This window comes from Vanacampus margaritifer, chromosome 8 (genome assembly GCF_051991255.1).
Source record: "Vanacampus margaritifer isolate UIUO_Vmar chromosome 8, RoL_Vmar_1.0, whole genome shotgun sequence".
In the NCBI taxonomy this organism is placed as follows: Eukaryota; Metazoa; Chordata; class Actinopteri; order Syngnathiformes; family Syngnathidae; genus Vanacampus; species Vanacampus margaritifer.
Genome location: NC_135439.1, coordinates 23,376,416 through 23,401,062, shown reverse-complemented (window position 1 = coordinate 23,401,062; position 24,647 = coordinate 23,376,416). Strand labels below are relative to the sequence as shown.

At 36.2% G+C, this 24,647-nt stretch overlaps 1 protein-coding gene across 4 annotated transcripts in view; it reads left to right on the top strand.

Annotated features, from left to right (window-relative positions):
* cadpsa (Ca2+-dependent activator protein for secretion a) overlaps positions 1-24,647 on the top strand; it is a 186,908-nt gene that overhangs the window by 135,958 nt on the left and 26,303 nt on the right. For 2 of the 4 annotated variants that reach the window (XM_077572522.1, XM_077572521.1), the window contains 8 exons: positions 786-920; positions 2,401-2,556; positions 4,541-4,688; positions 5,007-5,021; positions 6,511-6,585; positions 8,672-8,755; positions 10,442-10,474; positions 14,280-14,387. In XM_077572522.1, coding sequence (XP_077428648.1) covers positions 786-920; positions 2,401-2,556; positions 4,541-4,688; positions 5,007-5,021; positions 6,511-6,585; positions 8,672-8,755; positions 10,442-10,474; positions 14,280-14,387 — 754 coding nt within the window. The remainder of the gene's footprint in view (positions 1-785; positions 921-2,400; positions 2,557-4,540; positions 4,689-5,006; positions 5,022-6,510; positions 6,586-8,671; positions 8,756-10,441; positions 10,475-14,279; positions 14,388-24,647) is intronic. The other 2 variants (XM_077572525.1, XM_077572524.1) reach the window with 2 other exon arrangements.

Below are 24,647 nucleotides of genomic sequence, written 5' to 3'. Positions count from 1 at the left end.
ACACAGAAGTGTGGAAGTTATTATACTGTAGTTGCATAAAGGGCAATCAATTCCCACTTTCTACTGCTTTTTCACAAGACATATATTTGCCTAATCATTAGTGCTGTCAAAGTTAATTAATCACAAAAAAATAATTGCATTAATCATAAATTAACGCAGATTAATCGCACTTGATTGATTTTAACCATAGATTATCCTTTAGCCTGACAGCGTATCGCTACATTTAAGGTAGCACAGGTTGTGTTTGAGCAATGAACATACTTACATGCATTAAAGTAAAGCATTTAATTAATGTTTGTTCATGTCAAAATATTGGGGTCATTTTTTTCCATTTTAAATTATGAAAGTAATTAACTGATTAGAAAAAGAGGAGGATGATCGTGTGCAGTGGATCAAAACATTTTGAAGATGTCCTTATAACATTAAGTGCCAAAAGAATTAACACATAAACGGTGCTCTTCAAATTTTGGGGGGAAAAATGTTGATTAAAAAAGCCTTTTTTATTAAATGATTAATTGTGATTAATCAAAATTCTAAGATGTAAACAATCTGATTAAAAAATGTAATTGTTTGACAGCTCTACTAATCATGCATGCAGCTATACCAATGTAACATCATTTGTACATGTATCATGTGCTATATGAATATTTAATTTTTTAAAACCACAACTAAATCAGGTGATCTGTGTAAACTCCATGATGTGTAGTTTCCATGAGTGTGAGCTTTTGCAGAAAATATCAGTATTTGTCTATTGTTTTCTTTTTTTGTTGTGTTTTTCTCTGCAGGAGTATAGCTAGCACTCTGCCAAATGTCAATCTTCCAATGCCCAAAGTATCAAATATAACAGTGCCAAGTGTTAAGCTTGCACAAATGCCCAGCTTTTCTCCACCCAACTGGATGACTTCAAATGATGACGCAGAGTGTGTACGACTTGCCTCCTGTAGGCAGACATGCACGCGTCTTTGGCATAAATGTGGCATCTAAATGACACAAAGCAACAGATTGGTCCAGCATGTCTCATAGCATTAACTTTCCTTCTATTTGAGATGCAATGTTAGTGTTGAACTATACACTAAGTTGGGTCAAGAATAACCTAACTATGGGTCAAAAATGGACCGGTCCTCTACTTGAGTCAAGAAATTGTTTTTTTAGTGTAAAACAACTCAGAAAGTTGAGTCGAATTGACCCAGAAAGTGGGTCCATTTTTTATCCATAATTGGGTTACTTTTGACCCAACTGTTTTTAAAGTGTAATGTAATATAACATGACCATTGTGTGCCGGTAAATGCAGGAAATTCAAAATTTAATCGTTCAAAGTATATTTGCCTTGCATATATTTGAAAGGTGACTGCAATCTTTCCTATTGCGTATTGCATGTCTCTTTTTAGTGTTCTTAGTGTATTATTCTTTCTTTTGTTATAATAAATAATACATTCATAAACTAGACAACTCGTGTACGTACAGTGGATATAAAAGTTCTACAACCCCCTATTAAAATACAGTGTATAAAAATAAGACAAGATGAATAATTTCAGATTTTTTTCCTACATTCAGTGTGAACATAACCTGAAAAGAATAAACTTGAATATTTTAGTGGAGGGAGTACATTATGCAAATATTAAAAGTAAATGTGGTTACATGTACAGAGTTGGCCAATCACACTCGAGCTCATGTGAAATAGTTGTCAGTTCTAGTTGGGTTTCGACAATTTTATTGGTTGCATTTTTCAGCAAACTATCTGAGGAATATCATAATTAAAATGTCAGCCAGAAGAAGGGTACCAAATAATTTGACATAATGACAACATGAAAAGTCCATGTTTGTTTGTTTATAAAAACAAAACAAAACAAATAATATGAGATTGCAATTCAGCATTTAAATAAAAGGGAAATTGTATAATAATTCATTTGAAACATAACAGTACCCCAAATTTTTCCATGTTAGCATTTCTATCGTAATCATCAACAATGTATTTGTGCAAACATTTGTTGCAAATTGAGATGTTTCTACCATTCTTAAAGCCACATTTATACCTTGTCATGGCGTGGCGCATGTGGCTGACTGATCTGACTTCTGTGTTGTAAAGATGTTGAATATTTCCATGACCTTCCTGGTGCTTTCACCCTCTATTGTTGCCGTGTCTGTTGTGTGCTTGTGTGTTTGGGGCCCTTGCAGTGAGAACAAGTTTTTGTTGTCTCGTAAATTGTGGTATCGATGTGAGTTTGACCCTGGTAAGTACTGCTGTTTATTTCTTCCCTGTAGCTTGTTTACATTTTGCCCAAAGACTTGCTCCTGTATCCCATGTGGGTGCTTTGAATTTGGTCTGTGAAGAGACAATTGAGATAAATGAGACAATATTGTAAAATCTGAATGCACATTTTTTACCTCTTGCTCTTAAAGCAATGGCTCAGGGACATCAGAGGATCTCTTTTGGAAGTTGGACGCTCTGCAGACCTTCATCCGAGATCTCCACTGGCCAGAGGAAGAGTTTGGCAAACACCTGGAAACCAGACTGAAACTCATGTCCAGTGATATGATTGAATCCTGTATAAAAAGGTACGAAGGAAAATATAACTAGAATGCAATTAGATAACGATAGAAAAATGTGACTCAAACTGGATAATCATTTTACATAATAGTTCTACTACCACAAATAGTGACAAACCAAAATTGACACTCCCCCAAAATGTTTAGAATTGCCGATATCACTAGATTAAACTCCACAAAATATGATAAAACATTTGTCATTTCACTTCAAACTGTACTCTTAAACATTAACGGCTTACAGCCAAGTCTGCATCATGCACACGCCAATATTTCTCTCAACTGTATTACGCTGTTTTCCCCAAAAGGCTAAACTTTTAAGGATAACTTTCTTATCACTGTTTTGTTCTTCTTTATATGCTCTGTACAGTGCCCTCTTTTAATCTATAGCGATGGGATACTGTGCCCCAACTTTTTCCCTTCTTTGTGCATAGGCAGGGGGTTTAACGTCTTAACTTCTTTTTTTCTGGTACTTTGGTTGTTTGCTAGAAGCCTTATGCAGAGGGTTAAAGAAAACACCAAAATATGCGGAGATGGTTGCAGAGAACAGGATAGGTAAATTATCTCTTTAAGTGATGCCATGTATTCTGTAATGATATTTTACTATATTTATGTTATTATTAAAACTAATTCACTCTGAGACATTTTCACTGAAGCAACCCCCCTCGCTCCCGGCTGTTTAACTGGACTTTGACTGATTTTGCAAGGGCCACAGAATATTCTGTTCTATTGCTATTGCTAAAACATGGAACCTACCAAAAGAAAGATTAGAGTCTCATTTTTCATCAGGAAAAAAAAGTATATGTGTATCCATTTCAGTTTTGCAGCAATTAGCATTAGAAGTTTCATCATTATTCACAAACCTGTTGAAAACACTGGGAAAAGAGCTTGTTGCAACATGGCCCTGGCAGTTATGTATTGACGAGGTCGATAGGGAAAAAGTAGATCCCAGAAACGCAGGCTTGGGTAAGGAAAATACAATTTGTATTTATTTACAAATAGGATCACTACAAAAAACGCTTGCACGCAGGCAAGGACTATCAAGCAACGAAAAACACTCGAATAATGCGAGGAATAACTATCTTAACGAAACACGCTCGCAAAGTGCAAGGATAAAAACGAAAAACAAAAAAAACGCTTATAGAATGCACGGACTATAAACACACAAAATATAACCAGTACTAAACCAAACGAAAAGCGACGTGGCTATACTCACACGTAGATACAAAACTCGGGACTACAGGCTTTAGGAGAAATATGTTTCAACAAGGGTGCAGAGAATACTTGGACACGGTGAGAAAGGAATAATGGAACCATGACACTGGCTGATCTCTTATACTCTGCTGCCACCTGCTGCCCGTTTTTTGTAATAACTACCATTGCTTTAACCAACCTCTTCATGTTAGAACAACTTATAAATACGTTTTGAAGAGTGCCGGACAAAGTATTAAAAAACATATTTTTACTTTTTTGGGTTTGAATGACTTAAAAACCATGCCTGTTATAATGAATTTTCATTGTTTTTGTAAGGCTTCACAAAACTGCAAATAGGTGAATTTGCAAATAGCAAACCATGAATAGGTGAGGTTCACCGCACTATAAGAATTAACGGTCAGTAAACATGTACATGGGAAAGCAACTCCCACTGAAGCTGTTAGTGTTCCTTTTCAATCAAATATTTTGTTCAACATCTCTTAATCTATCCGGAACCATATCAAGATACCTACTTTCTACCAAATGTCTTAATTAGAAAACGTCAGAATCATATTTATTGGCTTAGCATGTAAAAACACAAGGAATCACAAACAGAAATAACAATGCCCGAAAATAATCACCAACAGAGGGAGACAAAACGGGAAGCCTGGTGTTCGCAAAAGTCTTTAAAAAGTATTAGGTTAGAATGAACAGTTGTTTTTGTAAATATGAACTACGGATATTGGTTTCTATTATTTAGAAAAATCCCTACTGAATGTGTCTTGTCTTTTCTTTCCTAAAGAACGCGTGCAGCGTTTGAGGCCAAGCTTCAGAGGAGCAGCCGGGCTACAGACTTCAGAGTGCCGCAGTCAATCTGCACCATGTTTAATGTCATGGTGGATGCCAAGGCCCAGTCTGCCAAGCTGTGTGCCATGGACCTGGATCAAGAGGTAGGTAGGCCCCAAAATAACATGGGAAGAGCTTGTTACATATGCTTTAAACCATTTTCAAATGTAGAAGAAAAAGGTGTTATTGTAAAGATGGATTTCAATTATGTCAGGCAATAAAAATATATTTTCGTAGTTTAAATTCTAACGTTTGTGACTGTCTTATTACTGTCGCTCTTTCATTAATTTTCTGTCATATTTGCATCTTTTTTGTATTTTCTTCAATTGTTTTACTACATGATTACCATAATTTCACATGTGCAATGTCACTTCCAACTCTGCTTCTCAGCTGCTTTTTTTCTCTTCTTTGTCTTGTGAAAGTTTATTAGACACTGGGTAAGTGTGGCCACAAATTAAATTGTAATCACACCCTCCTTTTCCCAATTGTATAATTAGTCGTCAGTTTTCCCTGTCTGTCTTCCTCCACTTCAATTGTTTGGATTTGATTAGCATATGTGTAGATATTATTGAATATACATGGAGTAGAAGTGAGAGATTTCACAGAATCTTGAGACTGATTCCCATTACTGACAATGAATTCATTATTGCTCAGTCCTTCGCTTTTCTGTTGGTGCCACAAGCGCAAACAAAGGGATTCATCATGCTACCACTGCCTCTGTGAGTTTCCATGACAGCAGTTCTTTGGCTGAATGAAAAGCTCCTTTGCCAGCCAAGTAGTTGATTATATCAGTGTCATTTATTAACAAATAATTACAATCAACAATCTTGTTTCAAAATAACAATAAGTATCAACTGTCTGACAATCTTACTAATGTTTCGCAAACATTAGAGTCAGAGGACAAAACAGAAATGAGCGGATTGCCTCTTGAACATTTTTAGTTCAACTAATGAAGATGTAATTCATTGAAATACAACTGGGTAATTAAATGTGATGTAAGGAGTGTATTAAGATATTATAATCATGAGGGATGTTCACTTTTTTTAGACCGATACGGATACTCAAATATACCGATAACAAGTGTCGATACCATTTTTTTAAAATTACATATATATCCCAACAATAGCAAATTTCCTTAAAATTTAATGAAATTAATGGCAATTATATTTTTTCAATTTGCCCATAAAACTCATTTTGCATAGAGCACATAATAAAATGACATTCAAAAAAACGATAAATAAAATGAAACAAATAATCCAGTGGCCAAGTAAAATAAAGTCCCAATCAAAATATGCGGCTGTACAATTTATTTTTAAGGAATAGAGTGAAGTGCAAAGAATTCTATTCAATACAATAGTGTTTCTCAAGTAATTTAGTAATATCTACCATGTTAAGAATTGCTCAAGCTGTTTAGTGTGTTGATGTTTAATTATATCTGGTTTTGAAATCCATGCTTTTAATTTGGAAGGCAGCTCTGTATTTCCGTTTTCCTGTTTCACATTCTCTGTTCGTCATTCATCTCATAGCAATGCAGTAATCAATGACGATATACTATATAGCGTAATATACAAAGATGTGTCTTCACTTCAGAGCTAATATAATTGTACAACTGAATACTTATGTGCTCTCTTACTGGAGCCCGCTGTGGCGGTCAATAAATGCAAAATAACCATTTTAGCCTTAAGTTCCTTACCGAAAAATGGCCACAAGAGCGGGGGCCGATACCAGTATAAGTACAGATACCATGAAATGTGGCCTGATATTGTCTCGATACCGATACCTGGTTTCGGTACTCGCCCATCCCTAATAATCATACTGTATAGATAACAATGGATTGTTGAGATTTAAAAAAAAATAAAATAAATCATTGTATGTTGATGTATAAATCAACCTGTTCTGTTTCTTCTCTCTATTTTTTATGTGTAGCGACAATACCATTCCCAAATTGACAATCTCATTGAGGAAACAGTGAAGGACATGATAACCCTGCTGGTAGCAAAGGTAAAGTACCCATTTAAACTACATTAGCAATAACTGCTGCATTCGAGGATGGTCAGAAGTCGGATTTATCCCAGTTGTTTTTTCCCAGTTCCAACTTGAAAGCGTTCAAGGCGAGAGTAAACAACCACAATGGCGGATAGTGATAAATATTTTTTTTATTTTGGTCCTCAAAACTCACTTTGACATCCAGCAAACTTGCCTTCTCGCAATTTTGCTTCATTTATTGTTTTTATCTTATTGCAAAAACACTTCATATAGTTCAGTAGTTCACGGTATAATTTCATTTGTAAAGTTATGTAGAATATGTATGAATTAAAAAAGCTATCCAGTTTTATACTCGATTGTGTTTTACAATTCATGGTCTGTGTTTTCAAAGGGGTCGCCATTGTAGTCAGTCGGTGAAGTCGGGGTTCTTTTCCTTACTTTGCAAATAGGATTTCCGAGTTCAAAGGGTCGTTCCTACATACACTTCTTGGTTTTTATTCAGATAAGTCCACCTTCCTACTTCTGTTGAATGCAGCATAATTGCTTTGATTGGTAGAATAATTTCATCAACAGCTTGTCTTAATGTACATTTGTACATTACATAATGTACATTTTACTTCAAGTTCAAGTTTGCAGATTTTTCTCCAATTTTATCTTGCGTCTGAAAACTAACATTAAATTATTGCACTCTTAAACTGTATCAAGTTTTAAATGTGGACTTTTGACCTTTTTCCTCGGTATTCTTGGGTTAGAGGTGACATCACCAAAAATACTCACAAAGTGCAGACTTCCACTAATAATTGTCTGTGATATCACAGAGATGGTCCTTGGTAGTGGAGTGCTCACGTACTGTAGCTTACTTTCATACATCTGACCTCAGTTCCCAGTCCCATTCACTGTTTCTTTATGATCAGTGTAATACCTTTATTTAACCAGATAAAAACCCATTGAGATCAAGATCTCTTTTAAAAGGGTGACCTGGCCAAGATGTCAACAGCACACGTCATTAAAACTAAGACTATATGTACAATACATTTAAATACATTTGACAAATGTATAATGTTCTAAAAATAAAAATAAAATAAAGTGCATACATTAAAGGACAAATAACAGATCATAAACACAGGCACTGGAAGGCGGGGGGGGGGGGGGGGGGTTGTCTGATTTTGCCGGGTTTCTGCTCTGATTGTAAACACTGACGCTCAAGGAAGCCGAGGACAGCAGCCAAACATGAGCGAGCGTGAAAACAGTCCACCAATCGGGAGCGGGCGTTCGCACAGCTTAATTTGCATAATGTATGCAGGCAAGACACACAAATCCAACTTCTAACTCATCCGCGAAAGGATTCCACCAGCCCACCAATCAGTAGCGAGCATTGGCACAGCTAAATTTGCATATGGCACTGATAAAGGTTGCTTGCCTCGGCGGCTTGGCTGGGGAAAAAATGTAGCGTGGAGTATATTTATTTCCGTAAACTCTGCAACGTGACGTCATTTGTTTTGGGTGCACATCACTCGACGTATGCTGTTTGTGCATGCGAGTCACATCACGGGCGTGCTGTGTTCACATTGAAGTCGCATTTGTTTTTGTAATGTGAACAGTCCATAAAAAGATCGGATTTAACAAAAAATCCGAATTGGGCATCACGCCCTGCAGTGTGAACGTAGCCATAGCCATATTCTAATGCTAATTGCCGCAAAACTGAAATAGATACAAATATACTTTTTTTTTTCCTGATGAAAGAAGAGACTCTAATCTTTCTTTTGGTAGTTTTTATATTTTTTTAGCAATAGAACAGAATATTCTGTGGGCCTTGCAAAATCAGTCAAAATCCAGTAAAACAGCCGGGAGCAAACGGGGTTGCTTCAGTGAAAATGGCTGGGAGTGAATGAGTTAATGAGGGTCAAACTTTGGAGGCATTGGACTGATTGCCGGTCAAAGGGATATTTTTAATTTTTACATTTTTTGATAAGCTTAACAATGTTTGTCTTCCCATCTAACTCAAATGAGTAAAATATTATTATGCAAAGATTGATAACATAATTCAAAATGACGTTTGACTGTTACTGACAATATCCTGTTTTCTACTTCTCTGTTTCAGTTTGTGGTTATCCTGGAGAGTGTCTTAGCAAAACTCTCCAGATATGATGAAGGAACTCTCTTTTCTTCTTTTCTTTCTTTCACGGTAAGTGGGTTTTAATAGAAAAATTTGGGGGGAAGAAAATTCAACATTCGTCAAATGTAATTGTCAGACATTGTCTGCATCTGTCACATTAAAGTGTCAAAACAACAAGTTGCTATCAAATCATAGAAACAGGTTTGATGCACAGGTTCTCCATTTGCAAATTTTTGATAATGAAATATTTATTAGTATTTATATTTCCTGCGGAAACTGAGATTCTAATAATCCCATAGAGGCATTATACCTTACTGTAGGTGGAATTACACTCAAATTACCAACAGAGGGGCAAGTTCACAAAGTATGCACTGCGTCCACTGATAGTGCCAAGTTTACACCGGCTTCCAGTAGACGTTATTTGCGTCACTCAAACGGCGTGTGGCAATTAGCACTGGTGTTGGTGAATTAAACGCTGTTTATCAATGAGACTCATTTGCATAGAGGTGGGCAATTTATAGATATCTAATATCTATATGCATATTGCCTTATATTTTTTATGATATCATACTATATTATTATTTTTTTTATTCATATATATATTATAATATATTATATTATTTTATTATAGTATATTTGCAGTATTTTCAAATACGACATTTCTTGCAAGAAATGTACTTATAAATATGTGTTGAATTTTGCACTCTAAGGAACAATGATATATATTTTGGGATGTTACACTTTCATTGAATTGTTATCCAGATCCAGACTACATTTTTTTATTGTAGTCTCTTATCCTTAAGTTAAATAGGAACATTTATTGCATGGTCATGTCCATTAAAAAAAAAAAAAAAAAGTTCACTACAATCAATACATGGTCTTTTTCAAAAATTGTTTTTACTTCATTGCTGACTTTTCATAAAATAAAATATATTTAGCCATTTTTTCCTCATCAATTGTAATATACATTAGAAGGCATTTCATATGAGCATAAAATAAATACTTCTTCTTCCATGCAACAAAAATAAATACCAGTAAATAAAAACTAATTTTTTTCACAATTGTGACTTAAAGTAGCACAAAGGAACTTTTCAACCTTAATAAAATATTTTCATAACTCTCCTGATGAAACATCGACTTAAAACTAGCTGAATGGTACCTTTGCCATGGCCTGAGGGGGTCTGTATCATTTTTACTGGCACCGAGCAACTTTGAGGAGGATGGTAGGAATACTGCCACAAAAAAAAACAAAAAGTTTGCTGACTGCTTTAAGGCATACGTCACTTCGCCCTTTCCCCATTCGTTCAAAGACGGAAGTCAATTTGAATGTCGATGCACAATTACTGTTTTCCTTGCAGAAGCTGCAAAACAACTGAATTGTCTGAGGAGACAAAAAAAAGAAAAGAAAAAGGGAAGCTACCAGTCAAGGATCAACATTGGCCCGGATTTCACTCGCTGGCGTGAGCTAAAAAAACGACCCAATGCACTTGTCCTCATGGGAAATGTGATCCTCCTTCAGGCATAACATTACCGCTTTTGTCCATATAGTGCCGCCATAATCAACATAAACTGAAAGTTCCTTAGTGTTGCTTTAAGCCAGGTTATTGAACAACCACGTTTACATTTTGGTACCAGATCAACAGTAGGCATTCCACTGCAAATTATGCGTTTTTATTTATGAAGATTTTTACCTGAAAATTGATACAGGTCGAATTTTAATTGTTTGTCATCCATATCTCTCTCCTTTATGACAAGGTGAAAGCTGCCTCAAAATATGTGGACGTACCTGTAAGTGAGAGTTACAGTTCTGTGTCCATCTTTTTGTCTTTACACTGTGGAACAAACATTGAAACTCAAATAAACATTAACCTACCATACCTAGTCTACCATAGACTATATATGCATTTTATGTTTTACATGCATCTATTTTGGTGAAGGAGAAAAAAAATCTATTTTCACAATCTTTTTTACCAATTTTTTCGAATTTTTTTCATATTTCACATCAAGCTTTCTCTTTAGAAATACAGTAATAAGCAATTCCAAGATTTAGATTTTGCCTTCATAAGCCTATGTTAAAGAGGAAGTCAACCCAAAAACTATTCTTTGATAATGTGTTCTATGTGCTTTCACTAGCCCTAAACACGGCATTCTGATTAATATTGCAATTGTGGAATATGAATTACGCAGCAAAATCCACCTGTTTTTATCCATCTCAAGGGGCGGCATTACTCCATGAAGGGATCCTAGTGTAAAACGCTCTGATAACAGTGTTTTCAGTGAAAATAACAGAAGTTGTCAGTAAAGTGGCAACGTAAGATGGCTGCCCTCTGGCTTCAGCCACAAAGGGTGCTTTTTTTTCTTTTTCTTTTTCTTTTTTAAAGGGTCCTATTGACAGTCCATCCATATAAGTCCGTGAGTGACAACCAATCATGGCTCACCAGTTTTCAGAGTTTGATTCTGTGACGTTCTCAAGCTGAGCCCTGATTGGATGTTACCTGAGCCTGTAATTTTAACCCGGCAGCAAGTAGCAATATGGCAGCCGCCTGGGCTCCAGGTGGCGTAGTGGTTACCGTCACTTGTCTTTGGTGCAGGTTGGCGTGAGTTTGCTTCCCACCTGGGACCATATATGTGTGTGAGTGCACCAAAAAATAAAAAAATGGCCGCCTCCTGAGATGGATTTTGCTGCTTTGTTCATATTCCACAAACACAATGCAAATAAAATAAAATACAAATCTGCTGAATAAAGTAATAAAGTTAATAAACATTAGGGGCAACCCCCCCCCCCCCCCATGTTTTCTAAAAACTATGGGATATTGGCCTCTATTTAAATATATTAATTTGTTTAATCTTGTGAGCAATTTGCTGTTTCACAATGAATACAGCATACCAGTACTAAATCACACTAAATATGGTCCAGGTCTGACCTTAAGTGCCAGCCTTAAATGGCATTGGTTTATTAAAATCTATCTAGGTTTATATCAAATCTGTGGAAAACTATTGAGAAATGTGGGGATTGATGTATAATGTTTGAAATGACAAGTTTGTTCCATTGTGGTACATAGCGTATGTGTTTGTTGCGTGTGTGTCTTATTGTTGTACTGTATTTGCGTTTCCTTTTTCAAATGCATGTGGCCTGACACTGACAGCCTTGCGTAGTATGCATTGTGGCCTCATGTTGTACAACACCCCCCCCCCCCCCCCCATTCTGCTGTCAGAGTGGCAGTGCACATTTGGTAGTGTGTGTGTGTGCTTGAGCTGTATTTGCTGCCAACACTTCGACCGTTGCAACATGACAAATTTCAAATTAAAGCCTTGTCAGTAAATGTGAAGAGGCACCGCTTATGCTGGCAGGGGTCGCGATTCCCACTCCAGCATGCTAATTGTCTTCTTAATATACAAATCTACAGTTTGACTGTTAAAAAAAAGGACACACATTTACACATGCAATATCATAACACATCATTGCAAATGTGCTAATGGACTTTAGAAATTGTCATTTGGGTTGGATTTTATTTATTTATTTTTTGTCCTCTTGGATGATTGCGAAGTTAAAAAAAAAAAAATTAATAATAATAATAATAATAAAAAAGAAGCAAATTTACACCAAAAGATTTAAAAGGCAAACTATGTGTTTGAAAAGGTTTTAAGTTGACGTTTACGCTCCTGCATTGTCTGTAGTGAATATTTTAAGATATCAGAATGGCAGGTCTCCTCACAATCTGCTCTCCCTGGTAGAGCAAATACGAGTTAAGCGGCTCATTTCGCTTTGCACATGGCTAGACTGGACAAGAGTTGTTTAGCAGCCAATCCACACACTCTGACAGGAACTGACTGCAGAACATGCGTGCAGAAGCAGCTTATATGACATACTGTAATTTGAAATGTTTTGAACTACCAACTACAACACCAACACGCGCACTATATTGAATGAATATGAATGGATAGTTTATTTTAGCTCCATATATAACAAAGGAAAGAAAACACAAACCAGACCAGGCTGTTTCAAAATAGAATACCACCCACTGGTTAAACAAATCAATTAACAAAAAAAAAGAAGAAGAAAAAAAGGAATAGGCTGAAGCACCGGGCTTATTATTGCATATCCAGTCCCATGAATCACATACAATTACAATAAACAAAAAAAAAAAAATACTACACTCACATTATAATTCCTAAATGTTTTACATTTTATCAATAACACTCTTATCAGATATTATTTTACTTTTTATTTTATTTTTCTTCAGCCCCAAAAGAGAAGTACACAGCTTCAATGCATGATCAAATCCATTCCACAATTTTACACTCAAAACTGAAACATCTGTTGCAGGGGATTGTCCACCACCACATGTCCGCTACACTACTGACCGTTTGCTTAATTTTTTACTTCTTTTGATTGAAATGATGGTTGAGTTAATTCTTACCAAAGTTCTTCACAAAGTAACAACTCAAAGCGCTAACATAAACGCCAAATATACAACACCCGTCGAAAATTGTTTTGCTAACACCTGTCCGCTAGTAGAACCCCAATTAAGTACTGCCTGGCCACCTTCTCATGGCTCAGTTAAGCAAACAAAAACACATTGTCCCCTAGTGTTTGGAAGTAAAAACAAATCAAACATGGGGCTTCTACATCTGTATTTTATGATGGTCCTCATCTTACAAACAACAACAAACAAAAATAAAACTCTTAAATTATAGTGTCCTTCTCTTAAATTAAAGAAATTCTGAATACAAACAGGTGTTATTTTTTACTGCACAATAAAGTATTTCCAGTGTTTTCAAATACACAATTTCCATACATTTTAAAATACCAGTTCCTATTAATAATTGATTAGTTGATTCTCTGTAGTCAAACTTATTCATTAATCTTTTTTTTTTCTGTACAGTAATTTAATAATTGGGTCTATATATTTTTTAAATAAACATTTCCCCAAACTTCAGCACAATATGTCATAGGTAACACAAGAGAAAGTGATTATCTTTTTTGCCTAGAAAATCCTTTACTTTTTGAAGAACAGCCACTGACTACGCTCATTTACGTTTAGCGTATTCTATCCGCGGCTTCTAACACAGTTTTTGATCAATCCCAAAAATGTTGTTTCAGTAACCTGTTCTATTTCAGTACCTTTTAAATTAAATTTTATATCACAGTTGAGCTGCATACAACCAAAAACCATAAATGTCTTCTTTTTTTTCATTTAATGATAACTTATCACAGAAAAAAAAAAATACACGATCAATTCATTTTCTACCGTTTGTATTAGTTATTCCATGTTATCCCCTAAGCAAAATAAATTTGGATCATCAACAAACATTGCAATTTTTTATATATTTGAAACAGTGCAAATATCATTTGAATAAATTATAAATAACTTAGATCCCAATACCAAATCCTGTCATATACCACTTTTCTCGTAAGACTTAAGACTAAGTTGCAGTGTGCCTGTGGGCATTTTTATTATGTTTATGCTTATATTTTTGTTTCTAAATAGTAGCTCGATAATTCAATTAATGATTTTATAGTATTATGTAACAATTTGAACTTTAAATGAAAATTATTCTGACCTCCTCTTGTTCATATGTCTTCTTTCAGAAGCCAGGAATGGATGTGGCTGATGGTTATGTGACCTTTGTTCGACATTCTCAGGACATGCTGCGGGAGAAAGTTAATGAGGAAGTGTACATTGAAAGATTGTTTGATGTAAGTAAACAATTCTCCATTCGCTACTTAACTCCTTTGTATCAATCTTCTGCCCAAATTGCATCCAGTCATCCAGTGGTTTTGTGAAGCAGTTCTAACAGTTGTTGAGAAAAAAAAAAGAAGTAAACCACTCATGCTTTAATCAACTTGCAACTCAGCCGCATGACACTGTTTGTTTTAAATACATAAACTGGTTTCAAGTAACACCAAAACAGCATACAGTGACTACAAATGAAGGTTTGCCCACCCCCTCCCCCTCCCCCACCTAAATGCATTTAAATAATCCCTGCATCTGGATGAGTTGTAGCTCTCTGTGCCTAATCTGAGGGCCTTTTTACTGATCTTTGTCCCATTTAGGGGGCACTTTTGTCATTGTGTTTGTTTGCAGGTGTAGGCTGGTATAAATAAAGTATGCTGCCAGCGCACATCAGTCAGATAATTGAAAAATAGTGGTACACAAATGTCTAAAATGAAAAAAATTGTTTTCGACTGAAATGAAGAGGAGTGACAAAACTTTTGCCATTCTATCCCCTTAAAAGATTTCCATCTTTGCTTTGAGTGTCTTTGCATCTGTGCAAATTTTACAGCAACTTTGTTTGGCATTATATCGTGTTGTATCTCTGACAGTTATCGTTGGCATGACGAGCTGTATAGATTTAAGACTCACTACAGTTGTGTCCCTCTCTTCACTGCACACTACAGTTGAAGACACAAGGAAAATGAATCAGAATCTAGCTAGCAGAAACCCTGATGCTATTTCATGAGCGGGTATACTGTACGTTTGTGTGAGAAGAGGGGTGGGGGATTAATCTCGGAGTCGAATCATTCTTTGATATCCTATTAAACAGGATCACACAAACATGTTTACTTCAGCAAAGATTCTAAGTCACAATTGACTCATTGCTAAACTTGACAGGTTTTGAATAAGTCAACAGTGTGTTTTTGTCTTCTTGGATATTTTGGAACTTGCGTTATCCAGAGCTCAGACAGAGCTGTTATTCAGCTAATCCAAATCATCATGAAAACAAATCTAGCAGCTTCTATTGATTAACCCTTTGTTCTTCTTGTAATGTTTGCCCGTACGATGTTTAAATAAGGAAAGCAATATTAAAAAATAAAATCATATTTTGTGAACTTAAAACTGCATAATTGACCTCTGATTAGCTGCAGATTTGTTACAATCACTTAAAATGTACAATGGCGTATTAAGGGCGACGTATAAATATTTAGTTTTTTTTCAAAGGTGGGGATAATATTCCGAGAAAATACTTGCAAATTTGCCACTTTATTAAGTCGCAGATTTGCGACTTTATAATGTGGAAAATTTGCGAGAAAGAACTCATGAACTTACGACAAATGCACGAAGCGTACTGTTTATGAAATGAAAAGGCAGGATGGAGACGGATTCATTCTTAATTTAAACTTTACTCGTCATACACGGCAGCTAGAGCGACAATACTTCCTGATCCACTATCAGCTGACTAACTCTAACCAATCAGAAGCTAGCATACTTAAGGTAAATGCAAGTGTATGGCGGAGAACAGCAGATTCGGCACATCAATTTAGCTACTTGTACAAAAAAACGTGTATTTCTCTTAAGTTCCTGATGTTTTTTTTCTCGAAAATTTGCCATTTCAACTTAACAAGCAATCGTTTTATTTAGGTGTGTGGGAGCAGAAAGGAATTGCACATCTCCACCATCTCTTCTCAGATAATATGTTTATATCATATACATCCTTGCTCAAAAAATATAAAATAAAAAACGGAAATTTTTTACATTATCTACAAGTTAAAAATATGATAAAGAAACAAATTCCAACACTTCGGGGTACGCTCCAACCGCCTGTTTTAGCTAAAGATATTACCAAGCTTTCTCCGACAACAACAAAAAAACTTTCAAAAATATATAAGTTACTTTCATATACTGAAAAAATGTCTTTACCCATCTCAAACTGGGAGACAGACTTGGCTATAGCTCCGGAATCTGACTTTTGGATTCAAGTTTGTGAAAACGCATTTAAAATGACAAAACACACAAATTTACAACTTAACCAATATAAAATTATTCATAGAACATACATTACTCAATATATGATGAAGAAAATGGGACTCTCAGACTCCGACATCTGTCTCCGGTGTTTACAAAACACTACAGACGCTTTATGGTTATATACTCCGGTTATGTATTTCTGGACTGCTATCTTGGACTGTAGGATACCTTTATCTCCAAACTTGTGTTTGCTAGGCGACCTAACAACAACTGACTTACCACATAAACAATTTCAATCTACACTTGTAGCCCTTACCAAAAAAAACAATCCTTGTTAACTGGAAAAATAAACAAACTCTGAATATCTGGCCTGGGGGTGGCTGGGGCTGGGTTGGGGTGGATGGGGGGCGGGGGGTTCGTGGGGGGAGCGGGGGCTGTTGGCCAGTGGGGTTCCTGGCGGGCCTGCAGTGCCCCGTCCTGCTGCGTTGGGTTGGGGGTGTGGGCCGCGTTGGGGTGGGGGGCGCTCCTGCTCCTGTGTTTGCTCTCCGGCTGGTGGCCCCTGCGGGGCCCGGGGGTCATCCTTTGGCGCTGCCGCGGCCTGGGGGGCCCTGAGGTGTTGCGCTTGCTCTGTCCTGGCGGGGATCGACGGCTCCCGTCTTTGGTGGAGATTTTCATGCACGACACAATCTTCCTCAGGTCATTGAATCAGTGGAGGCTGGTGTCTGTGGATCTCAGTCCGCTTCGTCTGTCCTTCCTTCCTTTCCTCAGTCTCTCCTTTGGTCTCTTGAGGTCTCCCTGATTTGTTGAAATTTAGATGTCTCTGGGGTTGGTGAAGGACTCTGGTTGGTAGCCTGGTGGGTGGTGTCTGGTCGGTGCTGGATTTCACTTTCCTTTCTTTTCTTTGGTCCTTTCTCGGGTTTCCTGACGGCCTCACGACTCTGGCTGGAAGTGTTCGGTTTAGGGAAACGGTATGGGATTTTTTTTTTTTTTATAGATTTTAGGTGAACTAATGAATGCACGCACGCACGCACATACACATATTCACCCACATACAAAAAAAGAATAAAAATACAAAAAATCTATATATATATAAAAATAAAAAAAAGGAGAGCAATGATGATGTCAAATCGGTAAAATTACCGAATGAACAATACTGAGCTCTCCAGAAAAAAATAAAGAAAGAAAATTTGCCACTTCATAAACTCGCAAATTTGCCACCTTATAAACTCGCAAATTGACTAGTTTTTTTCTCAGAATATTGCCCCCACCCTCTAAAAAATATATATATATTTATACGTGGCAATATGCCATTGTAGAAATGAAACCTAAACTTGCAAAGACAAAAAGCAGATTATGACCTTTAACCTCAGGAATTTGTACTGCTTAGAATTTGGTGTCATACTGACCTTTAGATATTCAGTATACTGTAAGTTACTTTATTTGTGTGTACTCACGGATCAGTATAAATTAGTTGTGAAACAAACACCGGTTTGAACCAGAATTGTTTTGTTTTGCTTTTATTTAAAAGATGTGAGTTCATTGAATCGAACCAAATTGTTCCACTTTGAAATACCACGAGATGCGTATCGAATCGTGTTTTATTGGAGAGATGCATCTTATTAATCTTGCTCTGCAAGCCGAATTCTCGCGATGTTTGTGAGTTCACAAACTCCCGAGAACACATCTTGTACCAAAACTGCTGATTTTCACTGATCCGTACACTTTTTGTACGGACCAATCACAAAGCGGTATTGAGTTTGGGGGTGGGATATGCGGTCGTGATGAAACCAGGAAGTGCCAACGCCATGCGAAATAAACAAACCTAACATGGATGCTGCAATTAACACCGTTCTCACAGATTACTCACCGTTTCCTTTTAGATAAACGTATACAAGATGCCGTATCGTCCAATCAGCTCGATGTATTGTACGGATTGTCCCGCCTTTCCCAAGCAAATCACCGTGGAGCAGTCCCAGATTGATATTGTGGAGAACTCCATTGAGTGAATCACAATTATCAATCTGGCTATTGCCAGGTTAATATCTTATAATGAAATGGCAAATTTACAGCACTGACAAATTCATTCAAATGTATGTAAAATGACAACAAAAAAGTAATGGCGTCATGCCCTCTGGAACCGAGCATTTCCTATTGGAAAAGTTGTTTTAAATAAGTGGATTTTGCACATTTGAAAAACGCAGTCCTTAGTGCACACTATAAGTAAATCGGGTTGTACATTTATCTGTGTGTGTTTACTGTGCTACGAGGTCCAAATGCTCCTGGGCCGGCCCATTTGTCAAAATTTCAAACCCATTGTGGCCCGCAAGTCAAAAAGTTTGCCCACCCCCTGCTCTAAACAATGAGTCCCCGGCTGTGGCTACCTGGCTGGCTAGTGTGGCGGCTAAACAGCAGACGTCCCTCATCTCCATGGCGGCGAATGAGTAGTAATTTATAGGGTAAGGCATGCTAAACTATTGGTAAATGTAGTCACGAAACACTGGGATAAATGACTGATGTACAATACAGCACAATTTTACAGGGACAGTGTGTAATATTTAGCGCCATCTAGTGATGAACTAATAAGTCATTACTAATAAGTCGTTCAGCTTAAAAACCCAGTATTAATTCATATAGTATAAGTATGCAAAAAAGGTATGTTCTATCACGTCAACGTACTTTTTTTTCTCTTTTATATAATTGAAGGTCTAGTAATTGCTAATTATATCACATAGGTTGCGCTACAGGAGGCTGACATGTTTCTTTCTGCTATAGAATAAGGTGAAGAACTTCACAAACGTAGTTAGCCTGTGGTGGTGGTTGCAGCTCGGGTCGGACCATGAATGGGTCGACTGCCGCTTACCTTCCACAGTTGGGGCCTGCAGGTGGTCGTCGCTGAGTCCCGTGATGCACCGTTATGCATGTCCTTAAATATGTTTGCATTCTATTAGTTCACCACTAGATGTCACTAAATATTCCTCACTATATCTTTAAAGTACAAAGATTTTTTTTTTAGGACGATTGGTGTCTAAGAAAATATGCATACATAAAATATGCATATGCAAATATGTATTAACGCAGATTAATCACACTATTAATTTTGTGGGCAGATGATCCTTTAGCTTGACCGCGGATTGTTACATAAAAGGTAGCACAGGTTGTGTTTGAGTAATAAACATAACTACATGCTTTAAAGTAAAGCATTTAATAATCTTTGTGTATGACATTCAGAATATTTGTCCATGTCAAACTATTGGGGTATTTTTTTTCCCATTTTAAATTACGCTAGTAATTGAGTAATTAAGTCATTAGAAAAAGAGAAAGATGAGCGTGTGCAGTGGATCAAAAAATGTTGAAGACGTCCTCATACCATTAAATGTAGGAAGAATTAACACATAACAGGTGCTCTTCAAATTTGGAGGGGGAAAAATGTAGATAAAAAAGCCTTTTCACTTAAGCGATTGTCATTAATCAAAATTCGAAGATGTGATTAATCTGATTAAAAAATGTAATTGTTTGACAGTTCTAGCAGTAATACACAGCATAACAGTCTGTAAACTGGAAAATAATATGATGGCCTATACGTCAGCCATGAAGAGGGACCTTTCATTTCAAAGTCAACTTTTTTCGAATTATTTTCAGAGTGCCACTTGGCACTCTGAAAATAATTCGAAAAAAGTTGACTCCCAAATCCTGGTTCTCAAAAATTTTCAAAGTCTGCTTTTTTCGAAATATTTTCAGAGTGCCAGCGAGCTTTTTAAGACGAAAAATTTTCAGAGTCAACTTTCTAAAAGTATCGTACCATTTCGTATATTACATACAGGATCAGCAATGTTATTTGTTTACACAATAGTGCTGCATTTTGTTTTGTTTTTTAGACCTGCGCAATACATGTTCTCAAAATTAAACCATTATTTGCTATTTTTAAATCAATTCTGGTTCTTGTATTTCTTGTAATGATGGACAAGTGAAGCTTCATGAAGTCCTCTAGATCGCATGTTCAGTTTAAAGATGCAGTAGACATTTTATCAATTTGCATGGTTCTAGCCTTTATCTTTAAACCACGAACACCATCTACAATAAAAAAAATATATCACACGTGCTTTTCATGAAGCATTTTCATTCATTTTCATTTTCCCATTGCTAATTTCTTGTAATGAGTCAATCTGTAAATTATACTTTCACTACATTAATGTAGCAATCAATTCGGTTTGAGACATTGTTTTGAATAAATCAAAACTGAATTAAAAAAAGGTAAGATGTAAATATTTTTTCACAGGAAACTAAAGACTATTTAAAGAAAGAAAACCTAGCATTCGAGCAGGGGTGTGCAGACTTTTTATATCCACTGAATGTAAAGTATTATGCAATTTGCAAGTTTAGCTTTATGTACGCAGAAAAAACACTAACAAAAATCTCTCTGTTACTTTGAAGCATGTTATTCTGTATTTAGGTAGTCCACAATACTAATGCGTCTTATCAGCCGATTCCGATGTGCATTTTTATGATAGCGCCTCTTGGGATGGAGCAGTGGCCAGATGTATATGTTTGCATCTCCCGTATCTGTCTGTGGCATTTGGTTGAAGGGAGGCCTTCCGGTGCAATCCGTCTCCTATCCTCTTCCTGGCTGTTGGATGTGACAGAGGTGTCCGCTGCTGCTTGTTGCTGATTCTTGACCCAGTGCTTTGCCCGGTATCTGTTCTTCCTTCACGAGAGGTTTTCTGTCAGAATTAGTCTCAGGACGACTTCTCTTTGTTGTCATGCTGTATCAGTTCTGCCTGCGGCATCACAAAGGCCGATGAAGGTGTCTGTGGCTGCTCTGTTGTGCTTTTATTGTCACTCTATTCTTCTTTTTATTAGAGTCTCTTTAACCCGCTAACTAAAACAAAGCTTCCTGAGTCTTAAAATGTCAATTACTTTGAGTTGTTGTTTTTCAATCAGAGGAATTAATCAAGCTTACTGACATAGACCAAGAAAGTAAAGACAAAACACTTTGTTTGCTTTTTCGCAAAACCGAAAACACATCATGTTTTTGCGATCTGGCATGCTTTTTTACTATCATTATTATTTTTCCTGTCATCTGACAAGATTATGGCCTTAAAAGTATTTTAAATAGGCCTTTGTTTAGACTAGAATTAGACTACAACTCTTTTCAACTAAACAATTCCTCTCTGAATAATAATAAAAGGATCCCATTTCAAATCATATCAACACATGTCAGAAACAACCAAATGTGTAATATCTAGCACCATCTCTAATCTGAAGATGAACATCACATACCATTTTAGCTTTTTTTGGTTCAACTGTAGCATGTTTAAAAGAAGGCAATGCAGTTTTCCTCCTGAAAAGATAAGATTGTTTTTAATTTTAATTGAGATTACGCCATGCATTCGACCTTGTAATGCCAGTAAGAAGATTATTTAACTATGGCCTCTTAATTTCAGAATATGTGTCAGCACTCATAATTGCATGTATGCAGTGACAGGAGAAGGGCCCATATGTGGCCTAATACTGGTCAGGTTAAATAACCAAAGATGTCTTAAGAAATTAAACATAATCTGAGATTAACTCTGTTAACAAGTGCTAACATATATTGTATTATGTTTTATTGGAGTTAAACATGTGTAACTGATAGTTGGCCCATTTCTCTACATAAATAATCTACTACTGTGCTAAAATAAGATTTGCAGGGTTCCCCCAGTTTTTTTTTTTTTTACTCTTACCAAACAGCAATCCAATCATCAGAGTTTTGTTATTACAATGCTCTGGTGAAAATCCACTGAAAGGCAGGTGTGGCATGATGATTACATTTGAATGGTTAATCCTGTGCAGAAATACAGCTTTCGAGATTTTACTCTTCAATGTTGGACGACACTGATACGTGTTTGGCAAAAACTGCAGCGCAAAACAAAAATGTTAAATTCACTGAAAACCCAATTTTCATATTGAGTCCACGTTAACGAATTGCACCTTTGTTTAGTAATTTTTTGACAAAAATATAATCCCATAAGAAGTGGCATTTACATTCTAGTAATGTAAAATATGACTTCATGACTTTGTGGAAATGGATGAATATATATTTTATGATTTGTACATTTTAAGGTATGTCTATAAAAGGAGCGTAGAAGTTGTTGGAAAAAGAAACATTGGAGCCAACGTTTTGGGGTTATATATATTTACTCTAGGGGTGTCAGGCGATCTTTTTTTTTTATTGCAATTAATCGCATTACTTTAATAGTTAATTCATAAATAATCACAAATTTTACATCTGTTTTAAATGTATGGGTTAAGGTTTGGTAACAAAATGTACAATAAATAACAATATTTTCGAGTTTTCATACTCTTGTTAACATAAAAATGGAGAAAAAAATGTAATTTAAATATGGCTGCATCTTTTAGTCATTGATACAATAATTCCATAATAATTCATAAAATTTAGTTCAAATTAAAAATATATATTGTACTGTAAAGAACGAGTGTTATATTGATTTGTGTTGAGGTCATTTTTCTGCCACTAGATGGCATAATTGCATTTGCAAGACGGTGACATCTCAGTACATTTTTCTTTAAATATTCAAAGCTATCTAATCTTTGGACGCACTCTCACTAGGGCCATTGTTCCGTACCCAAGCACGCTTGCTGCTAAAGTCCGTTAGAATGAGCGCAATCGATCCCCACCTGAGTATGGTTCGGATCCCCAGTTTGGCACGATTGGGAGAGGTGACCGCACATGCAAAGAGATTGCAGCAGCAAATGGCTCATGTAGGTCTGATGATGAAGAGCAGTCCCCCAAGATGTCTTCTTCTTGCGTGAATCAACGTGACAACGTATATTTCGGAGACAACTGGGCCCGGGCACGGTTTGGTTTGGTTAGAGTAATATGAGTGCGGGCTGGAGGGGGCTTCAGTACGGTACGAAATAAATAGCCCTAGTGTGAGTGCACCCTTTAACATGAAGTAACTTGTGAAATTCTGCACATTTTTAAAATTGTAAAATACAACTTGAAACCAGTCTCCACAAATATATGCATTATTATTAAATGTATTACTGCTAGATTTTGGCGTTGCGACTGGAATTCCCCCAGTGCATGCTTTCCAAGTAAGGGACGGTCATTAATTGTGCGTTAAAAAAAATTGTGGCATTAAAGGAACTTTAAATTAACTCAAAATTAACACACTCATTTTGACACCTAATTTACTCTATCAAGTCAATTATAGTTATTAATAAAGTTCAAAGCTGGTCACTTCCATTAATTGGCAATTCTTGTCTTTGTGGCAAGTGCACAATGACACAAAGCCTCGGATAAATACTTAGCACAAACTAAATTACGCCCGTTGCCCTGGCTGAGTACATACGGTCCCTCTCATTCCGTGTATTTTTGAGAGCCTTACCTTCATAAAGCATTTGCTGAATATGCAGAAGCACGCGCCGATAGATGGGCATCGTCATCGATGTGAACTAGCGATTAATGGAAGTGCCCAGCTCTGGTAAAGTTTATTAATTTAGCGACAATTCACAAAACACATTTTCTCAAGGCACTTAAGATCTGGAGTAGACCCTAGAACCACATTCCTCATGCATTACAGAAAACTGAGGAAACAATGTGCATAACAGTAATGATATTAACATTAATAATACTATAACAATTAGCAGTAATGATGAAGGTACATTACAGCTAATATAATTACAGCTATTAAAATAATTATATTGTTGCTGTTGTTTTGAAGCACAAGCACCTACTAATTGGGGGAGAAAAAGAAAGAACATGTAAGCAAAATATACTACATACTGTAAATATTAGACTTTACACTGAACTGATTGGCTGGATCAGGATATCTTAATATGTCCGATCGATCAATGACCTCATTCATCGGCTCCATAAAATAAGACATTACATGTTTAGCAGTATTTTTGAAGAATGTTTTTTTTTTATATATCATTTGTAATTTTTTTGCCCATGTGTCAATAACACATGGGATTTGTTATTTAATTGGAGTAGAAGTTGTTTGAATTAGATTTTTGTTTTAATATGGTGTAGAAAGCAGTAAATAAGTTCAGTCCGTTTAACATTTAAATTCGACTTAATTGGATATAGTCATAAAAGTTCCATAAATAAATACACTTCTTTACCTTCTGATTGAATCGGCGATCGGTCATAGTTTTTTTCCCCTCACTGGTAGGTGATCGGCCAAAAAAATCCTAAGTGTGTAAAGCCTAGTAAATATGAATGAGAGGACAGCACAACATAATTACTGTAACTGTTATGTTGGTTT